The sequence below is a fragment of the Drosophila pseudoobscura genome, chromosome 3, assembly GCF_009870125.1.
Source record: "Drosophila pseudoobscura strain MV-25-SWS-2005 chromosome 3, UCI_Dpse_MV25, whole genome shotgun sequence".
Taxonomy (NCBI): domain Eukaryota; kingdom Metazoa; phylum Arthropoda; class Insecta; order Diptera; family Drosophilidae; genus Drosophila; species Drosophila pseudoobscura.
In genome coordinates, this window is record NC_046680.1 from 6,931,404 (window position 1) to 6,953,750 (window position 22,347).

Sequence of the window (22,347 nt, forward strand, 5' to 3'; positions counted from 1 at the left end):
TTTGTCAAAATGCATAGAACACAGAGGGCCATAAAACAAAAAACGCCCGGCTTGGCCATAACAATAAAAACAAAGTTGTCTTTCGGCGGCCATTGGCTGCACTGTATCTGGTCTCTGGAAATACGTATGTAGTTGTTGTGGGCCCCAAGGCGAAAGCTAATTAAGTATTCTATTTTTAGTGGATACCCTGGATTTGACACACATTTCACTGGTTGTCCGTCGCTGTCTCCTCAATTGTTTGAACAATAAAATCAATGAACCAATGGCCCAATGGCCCAACACAATTTTGGCCCGGCCCTTGGAGAACGCAAGGTGTGTTTTTGTCTAAAACGTGTCAAAAGGGCTCTTTTAGTGGGGAACTCAATTTTATGTTCAATTAATTGTCGGAGCAGGGCGGTAGAAGGTTTATTTGAGGGAAGGGAGGAGGCCTTGCGAGGGAATGTTAACAAAGAAATTTATACTACAATTTATTGGGGTTTTCTTTGCTGAACGATTTGGCCGTTACTCATTCTCCTTTGCACATCATTCCTTGGTTCTATCAGTGATTGTCGAAGTTCTCTTCATTCAATAAATATATTCACTCCTTGTCATAGTTGTTTTCCTAGGGTTTTCTCTAGGAACTTCTTTTAGTTAATTTTGAAGATAGATTCCAAGACTCTCCATAGTCCTCCAGCTGTTTTCTTTCCTTATACTGGTTCTGCATTTGATTAAATTATGTGTTTCCCTTAATTCCGCAGCTTTGATGCCCGCGGACGACCCCTGCATCAGGCCATACCCTGGGCGGATGACACGGTGTTCAACAAGAAGGCCCACTTCCACTACGACACAAATCCGCCCGCACTGCGCATCAAGAACATCCAGACTGTGGACGCGGGTCTCTACAAGTGCCGCGTGGACTTTCATAAGTCACCAACACGGAATTGGCGCATCAATGTGACAGTTCTTGGTGGGTACCCCCGTCCCCTCTCTCCTCAGGAGTGGCATAACTAACTGACATCTTCCCCTCTGTAGTGCCACCCACACAGCTAACGATACTGGATCATCACGGGGCCGAGATACGCGACCAGACAGCGGGGCCCTACCTCGAGGGCGATAGCATCGACCTGACGTGTCTGTCGAGCGGTGGAGTGCCACCGCCGAGGGTCTCGTGGTGGCGCGAACATGCCCTCATCGACGACTCCTTTCAGGTGCTGCCCGACGGCTCGGTGCGCAATGTGCTGCGCCTGAAGAACATCCAGCGGAAGGATCTATTGACGGTAAGTGACCTCTTCGGGTCAACTGACCTTTGTTGCTGGCGGCCTACTCCGAATATCGTAAGCCATATTTACGGCTCTCGCTCTGAATGGAACAAAGCCTTCATTCTCGGCTAGCACAATGCTCTCTCCTGGTCCCAGAGCACCGCTGGCCATTTATTTTCGGTGTGCCACAATGAAAAGCGGCCACCATTAACGACAGCGGTCCGTGTGGCAAGCGGGACCGCCATGACCGCACAATGACTAATAGAAATCAAATGCAACTGCCTGCATTCCCTGGGTGGCTTGTGGTTGCCCTCTCTCTGCTGTGTGCTCTGTGTTCTGTTTGGTTCTGTTGATTCTAAGCGGATTTCCCTCGGGGTCCATGTAATGAACATTATTGTTGTGCCGCACTAATCCCGCCATTCTGATGCGCTTGCTCCTGCCCCGACCATACATCCAGTAGGCCTGCCCACCATCTTTTGTGCCCAGGGATTGGAATCACTTGAATGCTGGTCATGTAATACCAAAAGTTATTGGCTTAAACCTCGGACGGTTGAATGGACACGGTGAAGAGGTGGAATATCACGAGACATAAAGATAAGTGGAGCATAAAGATGACAAATTCAAATGTATTCTAGTGGCTAAAACCCATTAAAAAAATCTTAAAACCAGAGAAAATTTATCAATGAATTGAAAACAATTTGAATATTGATGGACAATGATTGAGTGATGCTGTTTTGGAAATTAAAAGTGGAATAACCTCAGTGAAATATCTTAAAATGACTGTTATAAGTGGAGTATCGTTAATAGAACAATGATATGCTAGTACAGTCATTCATATCTATAAAATGGTAATTAACGCATTCTAGAAAAAAGAACCATTTAAAAACACTGCATAAAAGAACCATAAATCAATTATTAGCCATCAAATTTGATTGCTTTCGATTGGGATTCAATCGATTCAAATGGAAAACAGACAACGCAAGAACCGTTCGAGATTAATAAACACCTAGAGAGGCACTTTGATGACCCTCTGGACCCCCTACCTGCCCCAATAGGACTACCCTGACTATCGTACATATTGTGTAACCAAATGGAAATTAATGACCTTATTTCCCAATCGAGAAACGAGACTTGTGCTGCCCCAAAAGTTATGCAAATATTTTGATGGCTCGACAACGTTACAATTTTCGGTTTTGGCCCAATAAACTGGCCGAAATGTATATGGGCCCAAAGAGTATCGGGTTACGGGCAACCACTAATATCCAAAAAATACTCGTAGCTGGAGAATTTATGATATCGAATATGGTCGTACATTTACCAACCATTTGAACTCTTTGGTCTCGATTTCTGTGTGTCTGGCCGCAGAGAGAGAGAGAGTGAGAGTGAGAGAGAGAGGGAGCTTGGGGCATAATTGATTAGTCTTGGCGAGTGGTCGTGTTGCAGTAATTAGAAATAAATGTTAAGCAGGTTGATTTATCATCTCCTGCTCTGTTTTGTGGAATATTGTTACTACTAATTGGCAATCATTGCAATAATATCTGTATAAATCATTGAATTCTCCCTTCAGATGTACACCTGCCAGGCCACCAATGGGCATGTGGTGCCGGCCCTCTCGAAGAAAGTAATCCTCGACTTGAATCGTAAGTTGTGTACTCTTTAAATATAATTCCATTCCTCTTCTTTTTTGGGGTTTGCCAAAGCAGGACAGTTCAAGGACAGTCAGAGGGTGGCTTGGGTGTAGGCGAGTGGGCGTGACATTTCGCATGGAAATTAATGTAATTAAAGTTTTGTGAGGACGCGCACCTCGCACATCGCAAGGATGTCACCTCACATTCATGCACATTTATGGTTATGCGGGCGACGTAGAGGTCTCGCATGATAATCGTATTGTGGGTCCCATGGCGGTTGCGGCCAATGATGGGCATAATAAAATGTGTGTCATAAATAATGAACATTTCCATAAAGGTCGCCCATATGCGCAGATGTGGCGGAAACGAGAAGCCTTGGAATATGCAGATGAATTTTGTGGGCTCTGCTGTCCTTGTGGGGCCATAACTGAATATCGTAAACTTAATCACTCGCCTGATGGCAGACCAATAGCCCAGGGGCTGCATAAAACTAATAGAATCATGTGGTGGTAACCTCTTCTAACTTTAAATATTCTCTTTTCATAGTTCCTCCGCTCAATCTGCTGCTGCAGGGTCTCAATCATGCAGTGGTAGCTGGCACTCGCACCCACGTCACCTGCACTGCCATCGGTGCTCGTCCACCGCCGCAAATCATTTGGTCGAAGGCTGGACAGATCCTAAAAGGAGCCACGCAATCTGTAAGTCATCTTCGTCATCATCGCTCAGATGTTTCCGATAATTATGTGGAACTCTCCGCTTAGACCTCGGCTGACGGGAATACCACAATTTCCGAGCTAATGCTGATACCCGTACCGGAGGACAATGAACGGCAGGTGGTCTGCTCCATCTCCCTGAGTGCGGGCATTACGTCGCAGCAGCTCCAAGAGGGTCACACCACGGTGATGACCACGCTGGGCAATGGCAACACCGGTCTCTACCTCAAGGACTCGCGCATGCTGAACGTGACACGTACGTAGAGGCCATCAGAGCAGTAGAGGGCCCTTTGTATGCTCATTTCTCGAACATTTGCAGATGCACCCATTGTCATCCTGAATCTGGGAGCTCCTCTGGATCCGAATAATCTGCTTAAGGGATCGGATGTCTATTTGGAGTGCGATGTGAAGGCCAATCCGGCGATAACGCGTGTGGAGTGGTATCACAGTGTGAGTAGAAGATACATCTTCGCAGATCCATAGTTAAATATCGTAGATTAGACAAAGAAAAATTAGAGCGATATCGCTAAATGTGTATCGTAAACCGAATATCGTAACTAGAATAGAGTAAATTTTGTATCGTAGAATCAGTATCGAAAAGTTAATTGAATGCCGTAAATTTCTTTTAGATGTAAAAAATACAAATACATGAAAGGTCGATATTTAAAGGGAAATTCATTATTGTAATTAAATGAAATGAATTTAAAATCGTAGAGCCTGTATCGAAAAGTGCATTAAAAATCGTAAAGAGAAAATTTAACATGGTTAAATAAAACCAATAACGTAAATTGAGCATCGTAAGCCGAATATCGTAAATGCAATATAGTAAATACAATATCGTAAATTGAATCACGTAGAATGAACATCGTTCAGTTAATTGAATATCGAACATTTCTACTCGAAATATAAAAAGCACATCCCACAACATTAACGTTATCCTTTGTTCTCTCTTTTGACCTCTGCCCCCGCCCGCACACTCCGCTGCCACACAGGACAAGCAACTGCACTCGTCGCGCGGGATAATCATCTCCAACCAGACGCTGGTGCTGCAGGGCATCTCAAAGTCCTCGCACGGCCAGTACTTCTGTCGGGCCAGCAACCTCCAGGGCAGCGTGTCCAGCAATGAGGTTTACTTGGACGTGAAGTGTAAGTACCACACTGCCACTCTCTGCACTCTCTCCACTCCACTCCACTCCACTCCACCTCTCACTCCGACCTAACCTGACTTGACTTAACTTCAACCTGCACTTCTGTTTCGCCTTCCCACACTCTCCGTCTCTCCGTCCCGTAGATCCACCCGTGTGCAAGTCGGACTCCACGATTATACGTGCAGCACTCAAGCAGACAATCAACATCACCTGCGAGGTGGACGCGAATCCACTCGATAATCTAAATTACAAGTGGCACTTCAACAACTCGCTGGAGAGTCTCATCGAGCTGCCGCAGCTCGGACCGGTCCTGCTGTCGCTGAAATCGCCTTCCGGCTCCGGACCTGGCTCCGGCTCGGACCTGGGCGGATATTATCAGCGCAGCAAGAGGAAGCACACACACGGACTGCAACGGGGACTGCTGCATGGCCGGCACGGACGCACGGCCAGCATTGTGGACATGTCGGCCGTTCGCTTCGAGGACGAGGACTATCCGGCGGTGGGGCACGAGATGGACGGCTATCAGGACTATGGCGAGGAGACGCCCTACACGCAAATGGTCTACTCCAACATGGTGCACAAGAACCATGTGGAGAACAAACAGCCCCAGCGGAAACAGCTGCCCCAGCTGCAAGGCCAGTCGTCGAGTGGCCCTGGAGGCAGCAGCGACTCCCACAGCCCTGGCCATCACGCATCCAGCTCTGCCTCGTCCTCCTCCATCCAAATGATGGAGCGCAAGCGGCTGGCCGCACTGCACAAGCAGCAGCATCATCGCCAGGCCATGACCATGCCCACCACAACTACGGCGCCCCCGCTGAACAACGTGTACAGCTACCACGTGGAGAGCTACGAGAGCTTCGGCGCCATTTCCTGCGTGGCCAGCAGCCCGATGGGCCACAGCCAGCCCTGCTGGTACCACATCCAGCCGGCAGGTGAGTTACCTGCCTGCCACTCGTGCAGCGGTTCGTAGTGGAAAGATAAAGGAAAAACCGGAACAGAAAGGAAAGGCGGAAAGGCGGGTGGCCTCGGTGGCCGAAACATTGGATACCCTGGAAGAACTATCGTTCGAATGGGAGCTATGTGGAGTAGCGACTCAGCTTTGATTGAGATTTGAAGGGACACCTATCGTTCCTCTTTGGGAGCCATTATAAACCATGACTTCTAGATCTATCTTGCCATAGACATGGTGCACCGTTCTGCACCAATCAGAGGGTATCGGAAAGAAGAAAACATATTTAAAAATATTTAATTAATTTCCCATTGAGAGGCCCATAACAAAATACCAACGCAACAGCAAACATGTTTACTCAATTCGGGTTGTGGTGGTACTGGGCGGTCTGGGGTGGGGCATGCCTCGTTCTCTGGTCAGTAGATAATTGTTGCACGTAGCACGTAGCCTCACTCGTGAGGTGAGGTGAGTGAATCTCTGCTTGTTATTTACATTTGGCCCACAGACTACTACTCCGCGGCACGGCATGGCACGGCGCTCGGCATGGCGCTCGGCATGGCATGGCCGTGTTGATTTAACGCGTTGCAATGTCGTCTCGCACGTTGCAGCATCCGCGGACAGTCCGTACTGGGCCCGTTCATGTGAATGTCCCTGACAGCAATAAAAGCCATGTTTACCAACGCCATCTGCATGTTTGCTTCCCCTTTCGCGATTGCTGCTGCTGCTGCCTCTGTGTTGCACTATTGCTGCACCGTTGCAGCAAACTGCAATCTGCGCTCGGCGATAATCTGATAATCAAATGCAATAAATTGCCAGCGCACATCATTTATTTATAAAACCACCGCTGGCCATGGCCTGAAAACTAGGGAGAATTTCGGTTTTTGCGACAGCGCAGGTTGAAGGGAAAACATGAATTTCCATTTCAGGGAAACTGTCCACCTGAGGGTCAGGCACCATGTCTCGCTCTCAGCGAACGGTTGGCTGTATTAAAAGGTTTTTTGAAGGTCCATTAGAGAAATATCCTGTGCAGGATGATACAAAATGAAAGAATAGAAGATCATAGACATGTTTTCATAACGAAAACAACTTCGGAAAGAGGAACGTAGGCGTACAGCTTTGGAGTCACAAATATTTAGAGGATATGGGAATGAAGGGAATATTGAGTTCTTGGGAATCAATTTATCATAACTAACACCTTCCATCGCTCTATTCTCTTTCATAGACCTACCCGAACCGGTGAAGAACTGTACGGCCTTCAATGCCACCGCCAATTCCTTGCAAATCCAGTGCACACCCGGCTACGATGGCGGCATACCGCAGTACTTCCATGTGCAGATCTACGACGAACTGAATCGCCAGATACTCTACAACGCCTCGTACAAGTATCCGGAGTTCACGGTGAAGCGTTTGCCGAGCGATTCCGTGTTTGTCATTCGAGTGACGGCCGTGAACGCGCAGGGGCCCAGCAAGGTGGCCCACCGATTGAGGGGCCGGACGCTTTCAGCGCCTTTGTTGCGAACAGGTGAGTGTCGGTCAGGTGTCGCCACGTTGCCACATGGCCCGCTGTTGCATTGTTTTTTCAACGTGCGCTTTTTGTCATTCAATTTTTCACAATTTCCCCCGTATCTGTTTCCTGTTTTCCGTTTTTCCTGTCCATGCCGCAGCCTCATCGACGGCTGTGCTAGTACAATTGACGCCGCTTCTGGGCGCCTTAGTTGGCGTCATCGCCACGTTGATTCTGGTCGCCATTTGTGTGGTGATCTTTATCAAATTCCGCAGCAAGCGCGGTCGCCGGCACGGCAATGGCGGGGATGCCACCACCACCGAGGCGGACAAGGGCAGCGCCGAGCCGCTATCCCGTAATATGGGTAGCCATTCCAGCCTGGAGGACAAAAATCCGGATGTGGTGCCGCAGGAGGCGACAAGCGAGGATGAGTTCCACCAGGAGGAGAAGGCCTTCGACCGATTGAATATGGAATCGCAGCGAATTTTGTATACGCCACCGACGCGCATTAACACCGCCTCGCCGCCGCCACCATCGCTTTCGCCCACCTTCGGGAAGCAGGTGAGAATTCAAATGGGATTCAATTGTTTGGGGATTCCTCTATTCCCTACCGCTCAATCCGCTTCGCGCTTGCATATGGTGGAAGCAGAAGGGGCTTAAAGGGAGGTGGGCGCTCCTCCTAGGGTTAGAAGTTGAGTTAGTTCTAGATCTAGAAAATAGCTTCGCTGAAGTAAGTGTCATATGTATGTAGATATGCTTAAATATGGAATATGTCTTAAAATATGTAGTTAAGCAGCCATCTTGACATGACAACTACATAACGATATGCACATGGAAAAAATGCAGCATACTTTCAGGCGACCATATAGAAAGGTACAGAATTCAGAGTTGGAGGCGTCTACCGCCTTCTCAGCGGAATTTTCATACCATCCGTATAGAATATTCGCTTAACTTTTTCGCCCAGAACTATTACAAGAACAAAACGAACTCTAACCCTTAATCAACGCCTCTCTCCCACCACAGAGTACAAAAAACTTTCCTCCAATTTCCCTAATGAAAGGGTTTGTCTTGCATGTAACGAAACTTATTATTACGCATTATAGACACTTGACCAAATTGATTTAGGGCTAAGAAAGAGAACCACAAGCCAAAGGGAAAACTTGAAAGGATTTTCTAGGGGAATGAGCCTTTTTATTAGTGCTTGAATACTTCAGAGAACAGGAGCAAAATATAGAGGACTGATACTAGAGTAAGAGTTCCTCTTCCATTGAAGTTTCCCCATCAATAGATTTAGTCAGAAATACTGACCAAACGTTTGATCAAAAGTCTGCAGGGTATTTAAAGCTTCGTTCTGCCATGATCCCTGATTCCCATTCATGTTTCCAATTAGCCGAAATAAATTACCAAATTAGTTTCTTTGTTTTCCGACACCACCCCTAACAAAGTTTCTGTTGACCCACCACAGTCCCACCACCCCATCACTCCACTGCAGTACTCTGGACATTTTTGTATCATTGTCTGGTTTTCCAGGGAGGAGGAAACCATCAAATTTTGATGAGGCAAATGTTTTTGTGTGTCCACTCGCCAGCAAAAGTTGAAAAATGTTTGGCTTTTGTTCAGCTTTTCTTGTTTTTCCCTGTTGTTTTCCCCAACTCTCTCTCTCTCGAATGCTTAACAAGCTCATTAGAAGTTGTTGGTGTTTGTGGGTCACTTTCGAAATTTTTCGATCAGAATTTTTGCCCCATGAATGTACTATCAAAGTTTTATTTTTTAATTATTCGGCAGGAACACTTTTTTCTTATGTTTAATAATTACTAAACACTCTATCAACTCTTTCCCTCCTCTTGTATCCCCTCCCCCCGCAGTACGGTGAACTGTCGCTAACAACGAACCCCGCCTTCAGCCTGTACAACACGCCGCAACGTGCCCCGGCCGCCCAGCGTCCCGTCTACACCGCCCCGCCGCCACTGCTCTCCACCCGCACCCCGCCGAATATCTACACCCGTATTCCAGGCCGGGGAGTCGGCGGTGGTGGTGGCATGCCCGGAGGAGTCGGTGCCACTAGCTATCATCTGCCGGCCTATGAGACGCGCACCTCTCCCACCTCGCCCTACGGCTCCACGACCACCTGCACCATGCCCCTGCTCGGCGGCCAGTCCAACGGTTCGCTGCAGACCAACAGCAGCGGCGGCGGCGGCGCTGGCGTGGGCGGGGCGAGTGCCTGCAACACGCTGCCCCATCCGGGCAGCCTCCACACGAGCGGCATCTCGGCGGCGCTGACCAGCTCGGTGACCAGCGGCAACATCACCATCGGCGCCGCCCAATCGCTGCTGACGTCGCCCCGCTCCCAGACCGCCTACACCACGCTGGGGGGTGGTGTGGCACCTGCAGTGTGCGTGCAGTCGCCACTGCTGCTGGCCGGCGGGGGGAACTACGAGACGGTGAGCTCCTGAGAGTTACCCAAAGAGGACATCAAATGTCAGATAGTCTGCATAGGGGGGAGCAGTACGTGCACCACCACAGCGCTGGGCGCCGAGCGCACCACCATCGTCTAAGAGGAGCAGCAGCAGCAGCAGGAGGAGGAGTGGAGAAGTAGAGGAGGAATTGTGGCGAGGAGGTAACTGCATCCCAAAAATCTGTATTATAGAAATAAAACTGCCGCTGGCGTGGGTTTCGCTTTAAATAAAAACAAAAAATAAATAAGAAATCTCTTTCGAAAGCGAAACGAACAAAACTCTTACAAGACTTTCCGACTTCAAGCAGCAAAAACCCCTTATAAGAAAGAACTCTATATAGCTATAGGATACACTATATATATATATATGTACTGGATATAGCAGTGTTTAGCCCCGACCTAAGAAAAAAGAAGCATTTACATACGAGTAATATATGCCTAAGTTACTTATGTACCATAGAAATGAATGTTTGATGCGGCCCACTTCCTTTACCAAATGTGGGGTTAGGCCCGAACGATCTTTGTGCGCAAATACTTCAGTGAACAAAAGAGCTATGCTTGTGAAAATACACGACACGACACGAAACCCGAACAGAACACTAGTTTAAACTTTAGCTAAGATACGAGATACGAGTATAGCGAAATCGTAAATATATAAGGTGTGTATATAAAGCGTATATGTGTAATTAGGCTAGGAAGCAGGTCAGCTAATACTTAAACTAGCCACTAAAACGTAGCCTAAACTCAATTGAACTTAGTTAGTCACATTGCGAATCTACGAAAAGACTATCCCCCCTGAATATATTATAATAAAATAACAGAATTTAATGGCATATCTCTATATAAATATAATACATAAATAGCACAAAAAAAACCACAACAGCGGAGGAGACCACATTAAAGGAATCTGAAAATAGGCGCAAACTAGATACATATGTATGAAAGATACAGCACCATATGATAGTATGGAATATGTACATATGCATGTATGTAATTGTTTATGTGCATCGAATCATCGTCATATTTTGTTAAATGTGAAATTGAATTTTATAAAAATCTGTTGTCGAACAAAAACCTTTATCAAGTCTATATAGGATATGAATATGAATATATATATGTATGTATGCATGATCGATCTGTATGTATCCATAGCCGGACTGTGCGCAAACTAAAGTTCAATGTGTCTCCACTACAACCACCACCTGCCCCGAAAACAATTTTCAAATTTTCAACTCTATCTAGCGTTCTATCCGTAAGACCCCCCTCTCAACATGCAAAGTGCTTCTTCAATGACAAAATCAAATTGAATTGTGACTCGAATTATAAATTGGAAAACAAATAAAACAAAATTAAAAAAATAAATTTAATATTGGTTTAGATTTAGAAGCTAAGAATATTCGACTCCATAATATATATTTTCATAATCCTAAATCTAGTTTGAGTAAAATTAACCCTTGATTTGTAAGAAAGAAGGATATTTATTCTGTGTTTGAGCATGATTATATTTGTGTTAGCTCCCTGCCCCCTTAATGTAAAGCAAATAAAAGTTTAATATAAAAAAACAAACAAAATGTGAGCTGAAAACCAACTGGAAAATGAATAAAGAACATTTATGAAAAAAATGTGTATCAAAGCAGCAGAGTTTTTTTAAATTATTTTGGGAAGAAAAGAAAGTTCATGTAACTCTTTGCCAATGAAAGGTATGGTACAGACTAGTGTTGTGTTGTTCATGACTGAGTGAACAAAAACGAGTTGTTCACATAAGTGAGCAACTGAACATGTTCCTTCCAAGCTGTTCTTTTCTGTTCACTTGTTCTTTGTTGTTCACTTGTTCTTTTTTGCTCACTTGTTCTTTGTTGTTCACTTGTTCATTTTTGTTCACTTGTTCTCTACTCACTTTTTGCGCAATTTTGCTCCTCAAAGGGCATTTTGCGATTCACATTTTTTTTTACCGGCAAAGCTGTTTACTCTTTCAAAAATTCGAAAGTATAGCGAAAATTGGAATCATCTGTGCAATAGTGAACAACTGAGTGAGCAAGTGAGCAACTGAGCAAGTGAGCAAGTGAGTAAGTGAGCAATCTAAGAGAGCAAGTGAGCAATATGAGTGAGTTGACTCACTTACTAAAAAAGAACAAGTGAACATGTTCACCAAAATGAGCAATGTTTACCCAACACTAGTACAGACGCTCTCTGAGGCTCTTCCCAGATTTAGTTGGAAATATTTTTCATAATTTACTGGAGGGGAAAAGATAGAGGAAGGAACCTTAACAACCGGACCACAGGACATGAGTTCGTGTACGCATATTTGTCCTTTTGGCCGGACACGCAACACACTTTTGGAATTAATTAACGCAATCCCCCCCAGACGAAGTCAAAACTGAACTTGCAACATATGTGTGTGTGTGCGTGTGGCTGGGTGGGGCGGATGGATGGATATATGTTTGTTGTGTCCACATCCTGCGGCGAAACTTGTCACAGACTAATTTCGTGTCTCAGCTCATAAATTGTTATTAATGAGCCTTCGCCCCCCACATGAGGCGGCACACACTCGTTCTTTTCGCGTATGTTTAACATTTTGTTTTGGTTCGGTTCGTTACGTTCTCTGACAGTTACAAAGCGGCAAGTATATGGGTAATTTGAGCAGGACACCAGAGTCCTGTGGCTCTGCCGACATGAACATGGGAATGATAGGTGGATGAGTGGATGGGTGTGAGTCTGCTCCCCAGAGAGACTTTGACACATTTCGTTGTAAGCATAAATTGAATGTATAATTTGTGTGTTTGTTGTAGGTAGACAACAGTTTTTGTGGGATCTATCTAGTAACGGTGATCTCTATATAACCAACTCCTTGTTAGGCCTAGGTCCAGCACAGCCTCCTGGCAGCGTTCTTTTCCGCGAGAGTAAGCTCCTGGCAATACTATTCTCTACATATTTTACGATGAAAAGTATCACTTTCGCACGAAAAATCGGTTAGTTTTTGATCGATTATTGAGTACTCAACGGGATCCAGGCCTTAGACGTCCTCTTAATCGTTTTCATGAATTTTCACTGTCAATGCCAAAGATTCAATTGCTGATGACGTAAATTACAATGATTTGTTGCCACTTACGCTTTCCGTTCGAGTGTAATTATATTTGTGTGATTCCGCTTTGCCGCCACTTTCGTTTACCGCCATTAACAAAGCTCTTTGCTGGCGCTTTTGGCTTGTCACCAGACTTGACCCACACACAAACCGACAAACAATCGAGATCTCATTACTGCCTGTCCCTCCGTCCGCCAGTCCGTGGACCCTTGTCAGGGCTGTTGTCTGTGCAAACGAACATATTCATTGAGCAGCTTGTACAGAGCCGAACAATGCTAATCCATTCGATATGGCATGCCCGGATTAGCTACCACATCCGCATATTGCAGAACTTGTTCTCTGAAAATTCGATCTTCGATTGGGTATAAAAGCCCTGGCCTTTCTGGGGAATGGCATCAGTCAACGCACTTCCTCCAATCTTTGAGAACGTTCGTCCAACACAAACCCAAAACAAACATCAACATGAAGGTGAGTCAGCCTTACAGTTGGCACTGTTTCAGGAGGATATTTCTAATCTCATTCATCTTTTTGTTCTGTTTAGTTCCTCATCTGCTTGGCTCTCTTCATCGCCGCCGCCCAGGCTCATGTCGTGGCTCCCGCTGTGGCCACCTATGCGGCTGCTCCGGCCCTGACCTACGCCGCAGCCCCAGGCCTGGCCTATGCCGCTCCGGTGACCACCTACTCCGCCGCCTATCCACGTGCCTACTCCGCCTACGCTCCTTCGGTCTACTCCTCCGCGTATCTGGGATCGCCCTCGGTCTATTCGGCCTACGCCGCTCCCGTCACCACCTATGCCGCTGGCCCCGCTGTGGTCTCCACCTTGCTGAAGAAGTAAGCGCTTTGGATCGATCAAATGAAATGGAATTATGTCAAGGATTTGTGAAATTAAATAAAGTTGAAAGCTAACCCATAAATGTTGGAAAATAATCTTAAATGTGGGGGAATCAGTAGGGGACAATAGATCTCTCAACTATTTTTCCATGGATGGAGGAGAAGATTGGAACTTGGAACCACATCGGACTTTTAATAGTTTATTTCTTGAATCAGCGGACTTTCATTAGAGTATTTTAAAGGTCCTAGAGGTCTTTATTAACACACAACTTCCATGGCCACTCACAGCCCTCCTGCTGTTGTGCCTGGCTACGGGTATGCTCCTGGTAAACCATATCCTAGGCCCACTTTTCATGCCTGCACCTGGCAGTCCTGCAGCTGTCTCCGGCTAACTGCTTACGGTTAATTCGTTTCCATAAATAATTTATTTAAACTCGGCTTAGACGCCCGGCAAGTGGCTCATGCTGCGGCATCCGCCTGCCCGTTAATGTTATGCAAATGAATTATGACTGCCACAGCACAGCCACGTGCCACACATACGTGAGGAGGCAGCCGTCATTGTCGTCGCATAAACCTCAGCATAAGTGCCACATACTCTTGTACCTGGAGCCTGATAGGGGACAAAGTGCTTGGCTAGGCATCTCGGTTCCCAGCCAAGTAATCGCCCAAGTAAATTTATTGATTGCTTCATAATGCACCTATCGTCGGCGGGTAAAAGTATTCCCCCCTTTTTGATCAACTTCCGGCAAACGATTATGCGCAACAACAAAAGTTTTCCTCGCTACATTTCCGGTGAAAAACTTTAGCCTAAATCACTTAGACCGCTCTGTCTTGAGGTCTCTGCTCCTGCCCCCGTCCTGCCCCCGAAAAACAAGTGTCGGCAAGTCGAAAAATCACACAGTGGGTTGAGACGAAAGCAGAGCAGGGGCTGGCTTGAGTGGGTGGCAAAAACTTTACAAAGTTTTCAGTCAGCAACAAATAGCAGCAAGAGCAGTCAACAGTTGCGAAATCTCGATATGATTCCATTTATGGTAAGCGTTCTGTCAGAAGAGAGCCCGAGACCCAGCCCGGCCCAGACTCGGGCTGTGTTTAGATCTGACTTCTGACAGAAGATTTTAAATAATTAATCAACGTTTTACCACTGTTTTGCCAAGTAAATATTTAATTAACCATTTTGGCAATGACAGTTTCAAAAATGTGTACGCACGGACAAATGTATTTGGGTAGGTTCCCGTATTCCGGATTCAACCATCTTCCTTCTGTCGTTTTGCTTTAGGCATAAATTATGCAAAAGTCAACAGAGAAAATAGAAATTTTCCTTCGGGTCGAATGGAAATAGATGGAATTGTGAATAAATTATGAATGAAAAAACCTGTCGACAATTAAGTGACCAAAACAAATCGACTAAAGTGAAAGGTTTTGTGTCTAAATGTTATTTGAAAACAAACAAAGAATTATGACTAAGAACAGTCAGAGGGACGATGATTTTCCGCCCAGCTGCACTTCGGGGAGACGCACTAGGCATCAAGGACGTGACATTCCTGAATGGAATCATCATATTCAATGGCAAACAACAGGGTACAGTTCTTGCAGTCCCACTTGAGACGCTGCCAAATACCCGGGGAGATGTTTAATATGCACTTCACTTTCCAACAAAGGCTTAATTACAATGGAACAACAAAACATGAATGCAAACATACAATGTACAATATGCCCATCAAATGTACGACTACTCGGCCCGTACATATGTACACAACAAATAGCTTTCAATGGCAATGGTGGCAATGGAAAAGGGAAATGAATATCGGATTATTTCTGCTTACAGAAACAGCTTTCCTCTCTGTCGCCTCTCGACTGTTGTTTGCTGTTCGGTTCACTTCTTGGCTCCGCTCCTACTGGCAATTCCATTTGAATCGACGCATCCTCCGCTGAAGCACGAGTATCCTGTAGTTACAGCGGGGCGCGGGGAGCGGGGCGCGGGGCAAGGGTCCCTTGTCAAGACATCGATTCCGTTGGCATTATTATTTCATATTTCTTGGCTCTGTCAATGGGGGAAATGAGAACAATTGCCATGGCAGCGCCGGCAATTGCCTCATGCCCGGCAACAAAGGGCACAAGCTCCGATCTGATTGATAATTCGCATCAGATAAATGGCTTGCCGGTGCTCCGTTTGAGTTAAAAATGCTATTGAGAGCAGAAATCAGTGATTTGAGTATGCAATCGCACGTTGTACACGGTTTTCTATTTTTTAATACTTTGTTGGTAATATTTCATATTTCCACAAGACGTGCAACTGTTCCCACTAAACAGAAAAGTATAGTTTTTCATCGCTATTCCCCCTGTTCTCACTTTTCATAATTTCAATAATATGAAACTGCTCCCACAAAAACTATTCCCACAACAGTTGTTCTCACAAAAACTGTTCTCACAAAAAACAGTATATTCTTTACAGCGCTATAAAATCTGTTCTCACTCTTCGTGTTCTCACAAAAACTGTTCTAAATTCAAAACTTATTCGAAATTTTGAATAATTTTTGGTTATTATTTTATTCGAAATTTTCTCGCTTTTATCTCCTGCCTCCTGTACAGTTTTCTTATGCCAAGCTCTGCTAATTTCTAGGCTAATCCGTTGTCACTGCCCTCAGAAATCTCACCAGATTTGGTATATTCTCAGATTCTCATCTTTTGGTATATACACACATACATACATACAGAACTTTTTGCCATCTTCCATGCATCATTCGACCCGAATTACTATTTCATGATAGGAATATACATATTTAAAACGTAGAAAAGTTTTGTTTTCTTTTTTAAATTAATAAAACATTCAGCCGGTTTGAGCACACTTTACTGTGCAAACAAACTAAAATTAACTAAAAATTTTGTGGGGGGATGGGAACAGAAGCGGTAGCAGTAGAAACATTAAGCAAACAGCCGAAAAGTATGCTTCAACTTTGAGCATTACATAAATTCCGCACACACACTCAGGCGCACAGGCACACAGAAGCACATAAACACACCATAAGGAAGAGCAGGAAAAGCACATTTAAGCTTAGTTAGAAGAGAGGGACAGAGAGAGAGAGCGAAAGCAAGTTGTAGGAAAGGATGGAGGGAGGCCAGCAAACAACGATAACATTTATCACGAAGACACTTAAGGCTGGCTAAAAGGGGAGGGGGAGAAATGGAGGAGGAGCAACAGAGACAGCCATGAGGTTTGTTAAATCAATTTGATAAACTGTCAATAATGAGAAATAATTTAATGCGTAGAGCCAGACTCCAGGTCTAACCAACGACCCTCGACCGCCGACCCACGCCCCGCCACCCACTCTCGTGGCAGAGAAAAGGCAAGCTAGGAAACAGATTTATTCCGACTGTTCGTCATAAGCAATTATGAGGAACTTGAGCGGCCTTCTGCCACTCATCCGCACTCCGCCCACTGGCGGCTCCGCTCCTATTAGCACTTGGCCAAGTTGAGACAAATTTTTGGTTGCTTGGACAAGCGAAAGCCGAGATTTATCAAAGATATCATTGGGATGGACCAGTCAACAGCCAACAATAACGAAAAGTGTCAACAGAAGCTGGAAAAGTGCGAGACGGATGGAGGAGTGGGCCAAGAGCAGGCAAAAGGAATAGCACCACCTAGATAACAATGCCAAAAATGGCTTCGAAGCTGCCTTAAATGGTGGGACAAGTGGTAGGAGAGGAGCGAGAGCGGGAGCGGGAGCGGGAGTCGACTGAATGGTGACGACAATGACGATGTCTGTGCGTGCGTGCCCCAAATCCTTTTGTGCGGGCTGTTGGAAACGACCTTCATAAAACAAACACGCCGATAATGAGAGAGCAGTCGTGGCTTCTCCCACAAGAGTTGGGGGAATTCGGGCTCCATTCGGTGCCAGTCCCCGACCCGTGCCAACATTTTGGCTGCCACTGCCACGGACTCCTCAGGCGCCCATTCCCTTTGAGAGTGCAACTAACTATGCGATAATCGGCATTTGATTTGCTGCCAGCGAAAACTTTTCTCAAGAGTTCCTCCGATTGGGAAGTCACCTCTGGCCTGTGACGAAGGGTTACCAAAGGCTTTCATCAAATCGATTCGGTTTGATGAAATTTTAGAGATTCACAAAGACTGAGTGTCTGCGCAAAGGGAATGGTAATGATGTGTGCCACCGTCAATGGGATACGGAGGATTACATTTAAAGTTTGTTGTAAGAGAAGGATTTTAAGAGGCTTATAAAGCTCCACTAGATGATTCTGAGTGCTGTCAAATTTATGTCAAAGTTTCAACCAGGAACTTTAGGACTCTTTGGGTATTCAACTAGTGAAAGGAGAATACTTCTTAAGCTTAATAGATAGTCTTTAAAGGAAAGCCTCAGCTGTGATGGCTTTGTGTGTAAGCTGCTGTCTTCATTTTCCAATTTTCCGGAATGCTTTCAATACAGATCTCTAATCGAAAGCCCGAGTTAAATCCAGGAAAAAAAGCCACAAAGAATGTAAAGTGGGGAAGGGCAGAAGTAAGACAACAAATGTGTCTATTTTCGTATGTACTCGTATGTAAATTCCTTTACTTTGATGTCTTGGCAGTCTCCTGGCATTGCCTCCTCCCATGATATGTCTGTAGAGCTTCGGATAAGGTTGGGGCAGTCGCAAAGATATCTGTTTACCTTCAGCTTTGCTCCGCTTTGCACTCGACTTTAATCAAATAATTTTTACCTTTTTTAGGAGGGGGTATGCCCAACTCTTGTTTTGCTTTTGCCTTTGGAGCATTAAGCCAGTTAAAGAGCGGAAGTCATGTTAGCTCCGGCCTGCCACGCCTGTCTGCCAGCCCCTTCTGACTTCCTGCCCCGCACCCGGCTACCTGCCGCCTGCTGACTGCTCCCTGGCTCCCTGGCTCCAACTGGTAAATTTGCATAAAAGATGCTTTTCACTTTTCCAGCAAAAGAAATGAAAACTCTTCCAGCAAATATCTCAGGTCTGCTTAACTCTCGCCTCTCTCCTGCCCCCTTCCTATGGCTGAAGAAGTGAAATATTTTTCAGAGCAACAAGGAAGCGAAACGACGAAATGAAAAACTGAGAGAAATTGTAAACTAAACAAAAAAAAGAGGGGAAACAGCAACACATGGAATTTTCCTCTTTTTTGGTTGGGTTTTTTCTTTTCTGTTTTGCTGCTGTCGTGTGGAATTAACTTAACGGAAACGGAAATGGAAAATGGAAATGGAAGCTGCCGCTGCGCACGGCCATATGGCCGGTGCCCAAAAGATGATCGCCGACAGCTGTTGCACTGCTTCTCGCTTCCTTTATTGTGGTTTTCCCCCTTTTGGCAATAATCCTTCTTCTAATCATGGTCGATTGGTCGACTCTTTAGGGCCCTGCTAATTATCCAATGAGAGCAGGGTGTTTTGTTGGACTTCAGATTCGGATTCTCTCTGGTGGTGACGCGGCCTCGACCTGAGCACCTGCCAATAGTTGCAGCAGTAAATGAACAGAGCTGGAGGGGAAGAAAGGTAGTTATCAAGGCAGCTCCTCGTTTCGTTTTGGCTCACTTATAATGCTGAGCAGCACCCAGGACAAGGTGGCAATAATCATCATCAAGTTGTTGTGGGCCCTTTCCTCCTCTGATGCTACAGATACTGCAATGTAAATTGCTTTTGTGGCGGAACTCATTCGTGTCGATGACTACTACCTGTAAGATCTGTGAGACTTTCATTGCTGGCCATCGAACTGGAACGCTTTGCTGTTCCCTCGAACCGTTCGTTGAGGACTGGGCTCTCTTCCACCCATTCAAGTCCACTTTATTCCAACATGCAGCCCCGAACAGCTGTCTTTCTATCTATCGTTTAACATTTGTGTGATTTTATCATTAATTGTGGCTTGGAAATTAGCTGTTTCTCTTTGAGTCATTGGAATTCATATAATCAATTAATGGCCAGCTTTTTTAAAGGTGGAATTCAAAGATACACATCTTCAGTGCCGTTTAGTAGAAAGAGTAATTAGTAATAGACACCCTCTAGCTCCATTTCAGAGCTTTCTTGAGGGATCTCCCTTCTGAATGCCTCTCCTTTATCATTGCTTCGAGCTGTCAAACTTTCTTCCACACTTTATTCACTTTCAATTGCATGTACCGCATTAATTTCATTCGGTTTTCTATTTATACCAACTCTTACCTCATTCGGGGCGTCTGCTGGCCTCTTATTGCCGCCCCCAGCTCGCCTGCCTGCCTGTCTGCCTGCCTCACCTTGCCCAATTGTATCTGTTATTGGAGGCGTTGCTGTTTATCATTTGCCGCATTGCATGACTCCCGCTCGTATATCAATATCGGTCGGGCTGCCATTGACACGCCGAAATAAAGAGGAACAGGAGAACCACTAATAAAAGGAGACTTGCATTTATGGCCAAAACAAACAAATATTATTGACAAAATTATGGCGGTGCGGCAGCCAAAACTACGAGCAAATACAAAGTACATAAAATATTGTTGTAAAAAGTTCGCATTTTGTTGCATACTTCGAGTTTTGGTGGCATGCTTCGTGACTCGTCGCAGGGGGCGAATCGAGTGCAATGCTAGCCCCCCCTAATCGGTTTCGACAACCATCCGTTGCGGTTCGAGTATGGAATCCGTGCTCTCCTGTCGGGCTCTTCCGCCTTCGGCATGACACCGGGATCCGCCGGATACGATTTGTGTTTGCCTCTTGTGGCACGAGGGAGGGGAGAGGACAGGAGATGCCACTGTCTGTTTAAAGTAGCTTATTGTTTCTTTAGAAGCCTGAAGTTCTGCTAATTGTAAACACAGTACAGACTTAATTCAAAAAGAAAGCGCTTTTCACATGGAGAGCTTCCTCCGCCACACATCATCATACATATTCATCAACATAATTAGTGAATGACTACCCGTTTTCCCCTCGTTTATTTCCCACTGGCTGTCTATCGCTTCTTGCCTTTGAGGAGCTCTCTTAGACGGAAAAAGTTAAGCATTTCAGCATGCGAGCCAAGTCAAAGGAAGGCCCCATCAGGCTTCAGTTAAAAGAAAGCCACATAAATGCCTTCCTTGTCATTATTCTGATGCCGTTTCCTTTTCAATGAATGATGAATGCCTGATGTCTTGCTGTCTCCTTTTCACTCCAGCACTCCAGCACTCCTGTGTTTGTGTTTGTGTGTGCGTGTGCCTGTGTGTCTGTGTAATCCCTGACGTAACTAAATTATATGTTTAAGCTGGCAATGGCTGAATGGGCCAGGACGTTGGGGGATTGGCCAAAACGAGTGGAAAAAGGGCACACATATGCATAACTTTGAGCCATATGGTTTCATAACCCTCTGCTGCGGTGACCCCATCATCCCATTGCGTGCATTAGGATTAGGGATGCGACACTGCAACATCAACAGCTGTGCAACAACTGCTGGCGGATTATCCCAGCACTGGCAGCGTCATCATGCATAGGAGAAAGGGGTTCCCTTTCCCCATCAGCTTGGTTCACTTGGAACGTGCTGACACCTTACACAAAATACTAGTTACCAAAAGTTGGTGCTGCCGAACACCGAGTCGAGTACTCGTACTTGCCTGGCTGTCAAATCAGAATTTATTTTGGCAATGCATTCGATTTGGCAATTTGGACCAGTACCAGTGGCAGTCCACGGCCAGTGGCAGGTGTTCCCCAGCGGAGTGGGGCTGGGGCCAGCACATGGCACGTGAGCGGTGGCCACAGATACGTACATACCCGTCGATGTACCGAAATTGTGTTGAAGCTCTTTCGGAGTTGAGCATAAAGTGTTTTATTTGATCTAAAAAAGTTGCAAGTACATGAACACCGAGTTTGGAACTTGGAACAAAGAAAGAACTAAGTGAGTAGAATACTACTCTGCGAGTGACTTTAAAGAGAGCTAAAATTTTGATAAGGAATAGTGAAAAAAGCATCGATAAGTAAACGTTAGTTAATCAACGATAAACAGTAACGATAACAAGCTGAAAGCACCACTAAAACGCGGAATCCAGCTTAAACAGGAATTAAACAAAGAATAAAATGGTTTCTAGGAAAGAAAATCCTCTTAAAATCCCCCGAATTTGCACAAAAAATATAAAATACATAAATTGAATCCACTGAACCTTAAACTCGATGGCTACCCATGAAGAAATTACAGAAAGCCCCCAAACTACATAAATAGCGGACGCATTCGAGCGGCAATGCAACAATTTTTAATTACCATTTAGGCGCTTCAACGAGTATCACGAAAAAAAGATACCAAAGAATAAAGAGATGTGCGGATGGAGGGGAAGGAGAGACGAACCGAACCCAGAGACAGGGAAAATTGCTGGCAGCACTTTGGTCTCGACTTTTTCTTCATTTTCTTGCCAGCATTTAAAAAAAATTGAAAACCAAACAGAAACGAAAAAAATAAAGAATGAAGCGGGTGGGGAGGGGAGGGGAGGGGAGGGGAGGGAACACGGCATGGAAATTAAGTCAATGTCCTGCGGGTTCCATTGCGTTGTGGATAAATGTAATTAACCTTCAGGATCAGAATCATTGAGTTGGGTCTCCGTCTACCCATCGCCGCACCCGTGAGCGTCAGGCGAACAGATGGGGCGACAATGATACTGAGATGGACCAAATCTTGATTATTTCGTGTAAATGATGGGTTAACATATTCCCGCCATCGCTCGAAACGGAGATCCTATCACTAGCCCACAGAACAGGCCCACATAAATGAGCAGACAGTACGAGTGAGATTTACTCCGTGTCTTGGGCTATTCATCACTTTAAATAGACCACGAACCACATCGTTAGGGCAGTCGCCTTGCAAATTAATTAC

General features: G+C 45.5%; 3 protein-coding genes across 3 annotated transcripts in view; 2 read left to right on the forward strand and 1 right to left on the reverse strand.

Annotated features, from left to right (window-relative positions):
• The window catches only part of side-V (sidestep V), a 53,295-nt gene extending 42,736 nt beyond the window's left edge, over positions 1 to 10,559 (forward strand). Inside the window, exons 4-14 of the mRNA XM_033377310.1 lie at positions 738 to 946; positions 1,012 to 1,256; positions 2,806 to 2,878; positions 3,413 to 3,564; positions 3,628 to 3,835; positions 3,899 to 4,029; positions 4,572 to 4,725; positions 4,871 to 5,659; positions 6,899 to 7,198; positions 7,341 to 7,741; positions 9,046 to 10,559. Of these exons, the coding sequence (XP_033233201.1) occupies positions 738 to 946; positions 1,012 to 1,256; positions 2,806 to 2,878; positions 3,413 to 3,564; positions 3,628 to 3,835; positions 3,899 to 4,029; positions 4,572 to 4,725; positions 4,871 to 5,659; positions 6,899 to 7,198; positions 7,341 to 7,741; positions 9,046 to 9,633 (3,250 nt within the window). The 3' untranslated portion in view covers positions 9,634 to 10,559. The remainder of the gene's footprint in view (positions 1 to 737; positions 947 to 1,011; positions 1,257 to 2,805; positions 2,879 to 3,412; positions 3,565 to 3,627; positions 3,836 to 3,898; positions 4,030 to 4,571; positions 4,726 to 4,870; positions 5,660 to 6,898; positions 7,199 to 7,340; positions 7,742 to 9,045) is intronic.
• A 2,512-nt stretch (positions 10,560 to 13,071) lies between these two features.
• Positions 13,072 to 13,631, forward strand: LOC6898202 (cuticle protein 16.5). Its single transcript, XM_002138235.3, has 2 exons — positions 13,072 to 13,185; positions 13,259 to 13,631. The coding sequence occupies exons 1-2, from the start codon at positions 13,180 to 13,182 to the stop codon at positions 13,550 to 13,552; spliced, it is 300 nt and encodes a 99-aa protein (XP_002138271.3). The 5' UTR covers positions 13,072 to 13,179; the 3' UTR covers positions 13,553 to 13,631.
• A 5,039-nt stretch (positions 13,632 to 18,670) lies between these two features.
• On the reverse strand, positions 18,671 to 19,337 carry LOC26533177 (uncharacterized). The gene is made up of 3 exons (XM_015183816.2): positions 19,229 to 19,337; positions 19,089 to 19,175; positions 18,671 to 19,033 (listed from the first exon to the last, which is right to left on the reverse strand). The coding sequence occupies exons 1-3, from the start codon at positions 19,260 to 19,262 to the stop codon at positions 18,918 to 18,920; spliced, it is 237 nt and encodes a 78-aa protein (XP_015039302.2). The 5' UTR covers positions 19,263 to 19,337; the 3' UTR covers positions 18,671 to 18,917.
• Positions 19,338 to 22,347: the final 3,010 nt, after the last annotated feature.